Genomic DNA, 12,610 nt, shown 5'->3' with positions numbered 1-12,610 from the left:
TTACATTCCCACTAACAGTGTATAACTGTTCCCTTTTCTCCCTAGCCTTGCCAGCATGTTGTTTTTTCACTTTTTAACAATATCCATTTTGATTAGTATAAGGTGATATCTCATTGTGGTTTTGATTTGCATTTCTCTGCTGGTTAGTGATTTGGAGCAGCTTTTTATGTTTGTTGGCAGCTTGCATGTCTTTTTGAGAAGTGTCTGTTCATGTCTTTTGCCTATTTTTTAATGTGGTTGTCTTTTGCTTGTTTAGTTTTTTAAGTTCCTGATAGATTATGGATGCTAAACTTTTGTCAGATGTGTAGTTTGTGAATAATTTCTCCCATTCTGTTTTTTCTGTTGGTAGTTTGCTGTGCAGAAGCTATTTGGTTTTATTAGGTCTTACTTGTCAATTTTTGTTTTTGTTATAATTGCTTTTGAGGAGTTAGTCATAAATTCTCTCCTAAGGCTGATATGGTTTCCTAGGTTTTCTTCTAGGATTCTTCTAGTTTGAGGTCTTACATTTAAATCTTTAATCCACCTTGAGTTAGTTTTTGTATTTGGTAAAAGGTTGGGGTCCAGTTTCACTCCTCTGCATATGGCTAGCCAACTATCCCAGCACCATTTATTGACTAGGGAGTCCTCCATGGTGACTTTGCTGAAAATCAGATGGCTGTCAGTGTATGGCTTTTTTTCTGGGTTCTTTGTTCTGTTCCATTTGTCCATGTGTCTGTTTTTCTATCAGGACCACACTGTTTTGGTTACTGTAGTCTTATAGTGTAGTTTGAAATCAGGTAATGTGTTGCGTTTCGCTTTGTCCTTTTTGCTTAGGAGTGCTTTGGCTATTCAGTCTGTTTTTTGGTTCCATATGAATTTTAGAATTTTTTTTTTAGTTCTGTAAAAAATGATGTTGGTAATTTGATAGGAATAATATTGAATCTATAGATTGCTTTGGGCAATATGGCCACTTTAATGTTATAAGGAAGTTCCATTCTGTTCCTAGTGTGCTGAGAGTGTTCATCTTAAATGGATGTTGAATTTCATCAGATGCTTTTTTTAGTCTGTTAATGGAGCAAATTGCAGTGATTGATTTTCAAATGTTGACCTAGTCTTGCATATACCCATCTCCTAGTTATTATATATAATTCTTTTTAGATGCTGCTGGATTCAATTTACTAATATTTTACTAAGGATTTTTGTGTTGCGGTTTATGAAGAATATTGGCCTGTGGTTTTCCTTTCTTACAATGTCTGTGTACAGGTTTTATTAAGGAATGCTGGCCTCTTAGATTTGGGAAGCGTTCCCTTCTCTTTTATATCCTAGAAGAGAATGTATAAAATCAATAATATTTCTTCCTTAAATATTTGTTAGAATTTACTGGTGAATTTGCCATGTTGGCCTGGAGTTTTCTATGTTGGAAGGTTTTTAACTATGAATTCAGTTTTTTAAATAGATAGATATAAGACTGTTCAAGTTACCTAGTTCTTTTTGAGTATGTTTTGGAAGTTTCTGTCTTTCAAATAATTGATTTATTTCCTCCTAGTTTTTAAAGTTTCTTTAGATGAAGCTCATTGATTTGAGATCTTTATTCTTTTCTTCTCTTCTTTTTTTCTTTCCTTTGAGGCAGGGTCTTGCTCCATCACCCAGGCTGGGTGCAGTGATAAGTGTCAGTGTACTGCAGCCTTCACCTCCCAGGTTCAAGTGATTTTCATGCCTCAGCCTCCCAAGCATTCTGGGACTACAGGCACATGCACCATGCCCAGCTAAATTTTGTATTTTTAGTAGAGACAGGGTTTTACCATATTGGCCAGGTTGGTATTGAACTCCTGACCTCGTGATCCACCCTCCTTGGTTTCCCGAAGAGCTGGGATTATAGGTGTGAGCCACCATGCCCACCCCCCCACACCCACCTCCATCTTTTTTTATTGTAAAGCAAACTAACTTTTCTTCATACTTCAAGAAAAAAGTTTGTATACATGTTACTACAGCCTATAGTTTTGTTCTTCTGTGGACCTTATAATTATGAAATATATTGTTTTCAGAACTCAGTATATCATCTTAACTAATTGCTCTGATGCTTTAATAAGCATTGTTAAATACTAATTAACATAAAAAGGAACCTCTTGTCTGTAATTATAGCCCTAAAATCACTGGAATTAGATGATTATCATCTTTCATGTGAAAAAAAAAAACTGTCTATAGAAAGAAGTTTTAAGAACTTCAAGGATTATTGCGTAATGCAGCACTTTACTGTTGAGCCAAAATTTGACCATCAAAATTCTTTGGTCTGTTAGAATTGGTATGTTTAGGAAGGTAGACTTTTGGGTCAAAGGTGAAAATACAAATATGATGTATTGTCAAAACTGCTGTTTTCAGCGATGGCTCAATATAGATTATGCCACTCATTTTTATCACTTCTGTAGGAATGCCATGTATCAGATTCTTTGTAGAGGTATGATAATCTGTGGCATTTTTTGTCACTTGGCTCTACATTTAAATAAAATGCAGGGGGCCTTAGCCAGAACAGTCAGGCAAACAAAAAAGGCATTCAGATTGGAAAGGAAGAAGTAAAGTTGTCTCTTTTTAGATGAGATGATCTTATATATGAAAATACCTGAAGACTTATCCAAAAATTATTAGAACTAATAAGCAAATGCAGTGAAGTTGCAGGATATAAAATCAGCGTACAAAAATCATTTGCATTTCTGTATACTAACAATGAACTGTTTGAAAAAGAAACTATGAAAACAATTTCATTCATAATAGGATCAGAAAATAAAATACTTAGGCATAAATTTAACCAAGGAAGTAAAAATCTATATGCTGAAAACTATAAAACATTGATTAAGGAAATTGGAGAAGATATAAATAAGATATTCTATGTTCATGAATTGGAAGAATTAATATTGTTAAAATATCCATACTACCCAAAGTGATCTACAGATTTAATGCAACCCCATCACAATTCCAGTGGCATTTGCTATGGTTTGGATATTTGTCCCCTCCACATCTTGTGTTGAAATTTGATCCCAGTGTTGGAGGCGGAGCCTGCGGGAGGTGTTTGGGTCATGAGGGTGGATCCCTCATGCATGTATTGGTGCTGTCCTCTTGCTAATGAGTAAGTTCTCCCTCTATTAGTTCACAGGAGAACTGGTTGTTTAAAAGAGCATAGCACCTCTCCCCTCTCTCACCATGTGACATGCTGACTCCTCTTCCCCTTCTGCTGTGATTGGAAGCTTCCTGCGATCCTCAGATTCATGCTTCTTGGACAGCCTGCAGAACTGTAAGACAAATAAACCTTAATAGAAACAACGATTCTAAAATTTATATGCAACCATGGAAGGCCCTGAGGCCAAAGCAGTCTTGAACCAGAAGAACAAAACTGGAGGCATACCACTACCTGATTTCTAAATATACTACAAAGCTATAGTAATCAAAATAGTATGGTATTGGGATAAAATAAATATGTAGACCAATACAACAGAAAAGAGACCCCAGAAATAAATCCTTCTGTTTACAGTCAAATGATAGTAGACAAAGGTACCAAGAACACATAGTGAGAAAGGGTAGTTTCTTCATAAATGGTTTTGGGAAAACTGCTTTCCACATGCAGAAGAATAAAACTGGACCCTTATCTCATACAATATAAAATTGAACTTAAAATGGATTAAAGACTTAAACGTACAGTTTCAGGTCTTAAATGTAAGACTATTAGAAGAAAATGCAGGGGAAAGCTTCTTAACATTTTTATCGGTAATGATGTTTTGGATATGACCCCCAAATCACAGGCAACTAAAGCAAAAATAGACAAATAGGGTTCTATCAAACTAGAAAGCTTCTGCACAGCAAAGGAAACAATCAGCGGAGTGAAGAGACAACCAACGGAATGGGAGAAAATATTTTAAACCATATATCTGGTAAGGGTTTAATATCTAAAATATAAAGGAACTCAAGCAATTCAACAGCAAGAAAACAACTCAAAGGACTTGAATAGACATTAAAATGGGCAAAGGACCTGAATAGACATTGCTCAAATGAAGATATACAAATGGCCAACAGGTATATGAAAAAACACTCAGCATCACTAATCATCAGGGAAATGCAAATCAAAAACACAGTGAGATATCACCTCACACCCGTTAAAATGGCTGTCATCAAAAAGACAAAGGATAGCTGTTGGCAAGGATGTAGAAAAGAAGGATGCCTTGTACCCTGTTGGTGGAAATGTAAAACAGCCATTATAGAAAACAGTATGGGGATTCCTCAGAAAACTCAAAATATAAATACCTGTGATCCAGCAATCCCACCTCTGGGTATATATCCAAGACAAATGCAGTCAGTATCTCAAAGCAATATCTCTCTGCTCTTATGTTCACTATAGCAGTATTCAGGAGAGCCAAGATATGAAATCAATGTGTCTGTCTGTCAGTGGATGCATGGATAAATTGTAATACGCATGCGTGTACACACAGAATGGAGTATTATCCAATCTTTAAGATTTTCCAGATAATAAATCTGGAAAAATGAATGAATGAATGAATGAATAGGGATGGGTTAATCTGCCCTTATTAACTCTTGCCCTGACATTTATTCATAAAAATAGAGCTCTTTAAGATTCTTCATTTTAATTGGTGTAAATTTAAGGGGTACAAGTGCAGTTTTGTTACATGAATACATTGGATACTGGTAAGATCTAGGCTTTTAGTGAAATTATTACCCAAATAATGTACCTTGTACCCATTAAGTAATTTCTCATTCCTCACCCTCCTCCCACCCGTGCTGCCAAGTCTCCAAAGCCTACTATTGCATACGCTGTGTCCATGTGTATACATTATTTAGGTCTCACTTGTAAGTGAGAACATGCAGTATTTGGCTTTCTCTTTCTGAGTTGTTTTACTTAAGATGACCTCCAGTTTCATCTGCACTGCAGCAAAAAACATGATTTCATGTATTTTTATGGCTGCATAATATTCCACGATATTTATCTACCACGTTTTCTTTATCCATTCACCCATTGATAGACACTTAGTTTGATTCCAAATCTTTTCTATTGTGAATAGTGCTGCAATAAACATATAAGTTGCAGGTTTCTTTTATATAATGATTTATTTTAATTATTTATTTATTTGTTTTCCAGAGACAAGGTCTCTCTCTCTGTTGCCCAGGTTGGAGTACAGGGGCACAATCATAGAATAATAGCTCACTGCAGCCTCCGACTCCTGGGCTCCAGCAGTCCTCCAACCTCAGCCTCCCAAGTAGCTAGGGCTACAAGTGTGCACCACCATGCCCAGTGTATTCGTCCATTTTCATGCAGCTATAACGAAATGCCCAAGACTAGGTAATTTATAAAGGTTAGAAATTTATAAAGAGGTTTAATTTACTCACAGTTCAGCATGGCTGTGGAGGCCTCAGGAAAGTTACAATCATGATGGAAGACAAAGGGGAAGCAAGTCATCTTCTTCACAAGGCAGTGAGAAGGAGAAGTGCCAAGTGAAGAGGGGAAGAGCCCCTTGTAAAACCATCAGATCTCACAAGAACTCACTGTGTAGTGTATCTGTAAACCTAGCTACTCTGGAGGCTGAAGCATAAGAATCACTTGAACCCTGGAGGCAGAGGTTGCAGTGAGCCGAGATCATGCCACTGTACTTCAGCCTGGGTACAGAGCAAGACTGTCTCAAAAAGAAAAGAATAGTTCCAGGCACAGCGGCTCATCCTTGTAATCCCAGCACTTTGGGAGGCCAACGTGGGTAGATCACTTGAGCTCAAAAATTTGAGACCAGCCTCATCTCCAGAAAAACAATATAAAAGTTAGCAGGACTTGGTAGTTTGTGTCTGTGGTCCCAGCTTCTTGGGAGACTGAGGTAGGAGGATGACTTGAGTGCAGGAGATGGAGGTTGCTGTGAACTGAGATTGCACCATTGTAGTCCAGTCTGGGTGACAGGGCTGTGCCCTGTCTCAAAAAGAAAGAGAGGGAAAGAAAGAAAGAAATACAAGAGTGTATTATAACTATTGTAGGGTTGGATATTATTTTGTGAAACTGTTTTGTTTTGTTTTGTTTTGAGACAGAGCCTCGCTCTGTCACCAGGCTGGAGGGCAGTGGCAAGATCTTGGCTTACTGCAACCTCCAACTCCCTGGTTCAGGCGATTCTCCTGCCTCGCCTCCTGAGTAGCTGGGATTACAGGCACACGTCACCACAGCCAGCTAATTTTTGTATTTTTTAATAGAGATGGGATTTCACCATGTTGGCCAGGATGGTCTCAATCTCCTGACCTTGTGATCCGCCCGCCTTGGCCTCCCAAAGTGCTGAGATTACAGGTATGAGCCACCACGATCAGCCTGTTTTGTTTTTGTTTTTAAGAGACAGGGTCTGTAGACTGGGCATGGTGGCTCATACCTGTAATCCCACCACTTTGGGAAATTGAGGTAGGAGGATCACTTGAGCCCCAGATTTCAAGACCAGTTAGGCAACATAGGGAGACCCTGTTTCTACAGAAAAATTTTAAATTAGCTGATTGTTGTGGTACTTGGCTGTGGTTTCCCAGTTACTTGGGAGGCTGAGATAGGAGGATTGCTTGAGTCTGGGAGGTCGAGGGTGCAGTGAGCCGTGATTGCACCACTGCTGCACTCCAGCCTGGGTGAACGATGAGATCTCAATTTTTTTAAAAAAGATTAAATTGCTTAACCTGATTATAAATTATAAATGTCTAGTATGTTATTCTCTACTTTTTAAATACAGCAAAGATAAGCATTTTGGCCTTGAAGCATTTATGTTTTAAATGAAAATATGTTACCGTAAACTGGGATTTTCAACCGGCCAGGTGTCATTTACTGCAATTCAGAGTCTCTCAACCTCCATATTTCTAGAAATGAATTTAGATTGAAGGATGTGCCTCTTAAACTGCTCTGTCCTTTTGGTTTCTTGCTGGCGATTGTCTGCTGATACTTTATAAAGCTAAAAATTTTCTACTCAATTTGTTCCTTATTTGAAATGTTTGTATCAACCTAGGTATAAACTAGATGAATTTGTTTGTAATTATTTTTGTTGTTACTGCTTTTCATTCGCCTATTTTCATCAGAATAAAACAGTGTAGTTTCTGATGAGATTGGCATGAATTTCTCAGACAGAGGAAGATTTAGGGATGATGTCCTTTTGGGAATATGATTGCTTTCTTGCATGGTGATTTGCTTCCACTTCCCAGGTTTTGAGAATAATAGGCAGTCAGAAGGTCTGCATGCCAAAGGCAGAAGACATTTGGGAATTTTTTCACCATGAACTTTAAGTTGAAGGAGTTAATGATTGGCTGGATTACAATATAGAAAGTGGATGTCTTTACAGTAAGTAAGTAGAGCTTGAAATACAAAGAATGGAAACTTCTTCATGAAAATGGTTTTAGGGGAAAAACATTTTTTCTCTTTATGGTTTATTCTGCTCTAGGAAAACACCACCAAGCAAGTGAAACACATAATGTGATTGCATCAGACAAAGCAGCAGAAATGTCAGTTGTCCATGAACATGAGCACAGCCACGACCACACACAGCTACATGCCTACATTGGTGTTTCCCTCGTACTGGGCTTCGTTTTCATGTTGCTGGTGGACCAGATTGGTAACTCCCATGTGCATTCTACTGACGGTGAGTGGCTCCAAGGCTTTCTGGGCAGTGCAATAAATTTGCAGTTTAGAAAATTACAAATGATCAAATATTTCAGTCTGTATCAGTGGCTATATTTAGTGCTAAAACTCTTTGTCTTCTCAGATTCTAGTGAACATTTAACTAAGTGGGGAGAGATACTGAGTTGTGGCATGTGGAACAAGGAAGTATTTAGTGGTTTATTACTTTGCTTGTCTTAAAGCTGTCGCATTTGTTTGAGAGTCTAGGGCAGAAGTTCTTAGTTTTTTGCTGTGGAGCCCTTAGGCAGTCTAAAGACTGTGGACTTTTTATTGGAATATTATTTTTAAATACACAAAACATAGTACATAGGATTACAGAAAAAGCCACCTATGTTGAAATATAGTTACTAAAACAGAACAAATTTGTGATATAGTAAGGTATGTTTTTATCAGTGCATTAAATAATGAAATAATACATTTAAATCCTAAGGAAGTTAGAGTTGAATTTTATTTTCTAGTACATTAGTATGCTAGCTTTTACATAGTACTATGCTTGGCTTAAGAACATTAAATTTTGAGGTAGTCTGTAAGAAGGCAACATGTATGTCAGGTTGAACATCTAGTTGATTTTGAGTTTTTGTTCTGATGGTTACTGGTGTAGAAAATCTTGATTTACAAAGGTATTTTCTTACAAATGTACTTAAACACATTTGTAGCTTGCTTTTTAAGGAATGATAAGCTTCTCTAAAGGACAACTAGAATTCTCCAAGACTTTTCAAATTTAACTCCAGTCATAGTAACTGTTTTGATTTAAAATCAATGAATTCATCTTTGGCTAGGTCAACATTTTTAATATGATTTATATTAATAAAAAGGATTCTGATACATGATACACTTTGATCACCTGGTAATAGAAATAAATTTGGGAGTTATGAAACTTCTCCAAGGATTGATTCATAGATATCTTTTTTCAGATATGTCAGCAGGGAATTTTGCAGACAGGAAGTATTGGAAAGCAGCATAAATATCTTGGTCCCCAATGCGAGAGCCCTGTGACTATCTCTATTTGGTGGCTGAGTGACTGTTAGGTGCGGAGCTGCTTGATAGTTGCCCAGCTCCATCACATAAGCAAGCATCTGCAGACAGGAACGCTGTAATCATGCAATGTGGTAGCAGTTCTGTATGTCTTTAAAGTAGTGATGAGTGAAAACAATAATTTAAAGATATACTACAACCATAAAATTGTCTGATTAGTCTGATTTCTACTGGCAGTAAAGTATAGATAGTGCTGATATTACTTATGATATGACACTAATTATATGATATAATTATGAATGTTTTTTCTACATTTATAATTAAATGAAATGCCGGGCCGGTCACAGTGACAAAGACCTGTAATCCTAGCATTTTGAGAGGCCAAGACGGGTGGCTCTTTTTGAGTTCAGGAGTTTGACACTAGCCTAGGCAACATGGCAAAACCCCATCTCGACAAAAAAATACAAAAATTAGCTGAGCCTGGTGGTGTACAGCTGTAGTCCCCACTACTAGGGGGACTAAGGCGAGAGGAACACTTGAGCCCAGGAAGTTGAGGCTGCAGTGAGCCAAGATCATGCCACTGTACTTCAGCCTGGGTGACAGAGTGAGATCCTGTCTCAAAAATAATAATGATAATAAAAGTAAAGGAAATGCAGCCAGGTGTGGTGGCTCATGCCTATAATCCCAGCACTTTGAGAGGTGGAGGGGAAAGGATCACTTGAGACCTTCAAGTTCAAGACCAGCCTGGGAGATATAGTGAGACCCCATCTCTACAAAAAAATTAATTACCCAGCAATGATGATGCATGCCTGTAGTCCCAGCTACTCAGGAGGCTTAGGTGGGAAGATCACTTGAGCCCAGGAGTTTAAGGCTACATTGAGCCATGAACCTCATGAACTGGTCATTCAGTTCAGCCTGAACAAGAGAACAAGATCCATCTCAAAAAAAAGAAAGATAAAGGAAATGCTAAATTTCAGTTAGAGGTTAGTAAAAAATAAAAACACATTTTTTTTCAAGTTAAAGTCACAGACATCCTCTGAATTCTACCTGTTTTCACCTCTGTAGACCCCAGGCTAAGAATCTCTGGTCAATAGAAAAATCTGTAGAAAAGCAGGCAAAAGACACAAACAGACAATCACAATAAGATATTAAAATTGCCCTTAAACATATGAAAAGATGTTCGGTTTCATTTGAATGCAAATCAAAGCTATGCTGAGATACCATTTCTTACCTGTCAGGCAAAACTTCAGAAGCTTAGCAATACAACCGATTGGCAAAGCTATGATAGAATAGGCACTCATACTGTGGGTGGCAATGCAAAATGATACAATACCTATGGAGAGAAATTTGACACTATCTAACAAAACTACATGTATTTACCCTTTGACCAAAAATCCCACTTCTAGGGATTTTCTTGAATACAGCTCCAATATGAAAATACATATGCACAAGATTATTCAATGCAGCATTATTTATCATTGGAAAATACTTAAATGTCATGGAGATTGGCTGAATGAACTATGGTATGTAACATAATGGAGTACCATGTAGCTGTAGAAAAGAATAAAGATTCAGGCAGGGTGCAGTGGCTCACCCTTTAATCCCAGCATTTTGAGAGACTGAGGTAGGATGATTACTTGAAACTGGAGTTCAAGGCTGCAGTGAGCTATGATTGCGTAACTGCACTCCAGCTTGGGTGACAGTACGAAACCCTGTTGCTCTAAAAAAAAAATAAAAGAATAAAGATTGAGATATCTGTGAATTAATAGGGAGAGATTTCCAGGAGATATTGTTAAATGAAAAAAAAAGCAAAAAATATAATGATCATTACCATATACTATGTTTTATATAAGAAGGAAGGGGAAATAAGAAAAACATACAGTTGACCCTTGAACATTATGGGTTTGAACTATGTGGATCCATTTATACACAGATTTTCTTTCAGTAAAAGTTACACCAAGTGTCCCTGCCTCTCCTACCTCCCCTTCCTTCACCTCATCCACCTCTGCCACCCCTGAAACAGCAAGACCGACCCCTTCTCTTCCTCCTCTCACTCCTCCTCCTCCTCCTCAGCCTACTCAGTGTGAAGATGATGAGGATGAAGACCTTTATGATGATCCACTTCCACTTAATAGTAAATATATTTTCTCTTTCTTACAATTTTTAAATAACATTTTCTTTTATCTAGCTTACTTTATTGTAAAAATACAGTATTACTACATATAACAAATAAAATACGTGTTAATCGACTTTGTTATCATTAAGACCTCTGATCAACAGTAGGCTATTAGCAGTTAAGTTTTTGCAGAGGCAGAAGTTCTATGTGGATTTTTGACTGTGTAGGGGGTCAACACTCCAGCCTCTACATGTTCAGTGATCAACTGTATCTACTTATCTTTACAAAAAAGAAACATAAGAAGAACTGGCTAGAAAACAAAAGACATTTATTAACTGCATGGGGTGGGGTGGAGGATATGAGAGGGCAGAAGAGTTTTGGGAGCACATGATATTTCCCTGAGCATGCCTTTTTGGTATAGTTCTGACTTTTGGAAACGTGAATATTCTACATATTCAAAAAATAGAATGAAACCAATAAGGATGGGAGCACTAATGGAAACAGATGAATTGTATTTCAAATCACACTGAAGGGATTAAAAAAAGCTAATTCAAGCAAATTATGAATATAGCATTTGACTATACATGTTTAGTCTTAGGTGGAGCTGGGAGAGAAACTGTAAACACATACTGAACTTGTTGTCGTTGTTGTTTTGTAATGGAATGGGCAAAACAGTACTGAAGCTGCTTTAGATGTTTTATAGGATTGAGTAAATGGGTCCACATGTTAACGTTGGTGGACCCAGGGTTCTAAGTGTAGAAGAAGGAACACACAAGTACAGAGTGAGGAAGGCAAGAAAGAACCCCTATAGGGATGGATTGGAATTGGAGGTATTGGACTCGTGATTTCTAAATATATTTGTTTATGTATATATATTTGTATACACATATATGTACATATATATATATACATGCTAGCTCTGTCTGCAGATGGGGCCTAGAAATAAAGACATCCCACTAGCATGAGCATGCCAAGACTCTTCAGAGAAGAATCAGGGCTGATTCCCGGAGAGGGGCAGGGTAAGAACAAGTGAGCTTGGAACATCTAGTACTGAAAAAAACAAAGGAAGAAGGTGGGAGCATGTCACAGGATGTAGGAACCCTCTTAAAAGGGTTCCCACCAGCCACATCTGGGATAAGTTGAGCACCAACATAATTAAGAACAGTAATAAAGCATAAACCATTAAAAAAAAATGGCAATCCGGTTGGGCGCAGTGGCTCATGCATGTAATCCCAGCACTTTGGCAGGCTGAGGCAGGTGGATCACTTAAGGTCAGGAGTTTGAGACCAGCCTGGGCAACATGGTGAAACCCTATCTCTAACAAAAATTAGCTGGGTATAGTGGCACACACCTGTAATCCTAACTGCTGGGGGCTTAGGCAGGAGAATTGCTTGAACCTGGGAGGCGGAGGTTGCAGTGAGTTGAGACTGTGCCATTGCACTCCAGCCTGGGAGACAAGAACGAAACTCCGTCTCAAAAAGAAAAAGATAAAATGAGAATTCATGAACCCATTTGTGGGGTGGGTGTGTGTGTGTGCGTGTGTAGAGAAAAAGAGAGAGAGGGAGAGAAGAAGAGAGGGCACTTGCTCCTAGAATGCTTAATGCCAGTTGTTAAATATAGAGAGAGTGCTGGAGTTGGAAAAATACTCATTTTTTTCAAGCCTCAGTAAAGGTTGACTCAGGCGTGTATCATCAATGAATGTTAAATATAGGGGGCAAATTTTTATTTCCTTATCGACTTCAAGGGGAAAGAAGTAACTAAATGAAGAAATCAGATGACACCTTGATCAGATAGTCAAAATTAAGGTCACCAGCATTCTGCTTTTGTTATGACCAGGTAAGCTCTCAGATCAGCTTCCTCATAGG

The 12,610-nt window shown here is 37.9% G+C and overlaps 1 protein-coding gene across 7 annotated transcripts in view; it reads left to right on the top strand.

The window, feature by feature from the left end:
* SLC39A9 (solute carrier family 39 member 9) overlaps positions 1-12,610 on the top strand; it is a 53,759-nt gene that overhangs the window by 29,377 nt on the left and 11,772 nt on the right. For 3 of the 7 annotated variants that reach the window (XM_032245799.1, XM_032245801.1, XM_032245804.1), the window contains one exon: positions 7,419-7,616. The exons of 2 other annotated variants lie outside the window; for them this stretch is intronic. In XM_032245799.1, coding sequence (XP_032101690.1) covers positions 7,478-7,616 — 139 coding nt within the window. In that variant the 5' untranslated portion in view covers positions 7,419-7,477. Of the gene's footprint in view, positions 1-7,182; positions 7,327-7,418; positions 7,617-10,702; positions 10,764-12,610 lie in introns of those variants that run through there. 2 more of the 7 variants (XM_032245803.1, XM_032245805.1) reach the window with 2 other exon arrangements.

The sequence above is a fragment of the Sapajus apella genome, unplaced genomic scaffold (assembly GCF_009761245.1).
Source record: "Sapajus apella isolate SASKATOON/1434 unplaced genomic scaffold, GSC_monkey_1.0 scaffold59, whole genome shotgun sequence".
In the NCBI taxonomy this organism is placed as follows: Eukaryota; Metazoa; Chordata; class Mammalia; order Primates; family Cebidae; genus Sapajus; species Sapajus apella.
This window is presented reverse-complemented; position numbering and strand designations above follow the sequence as displayed.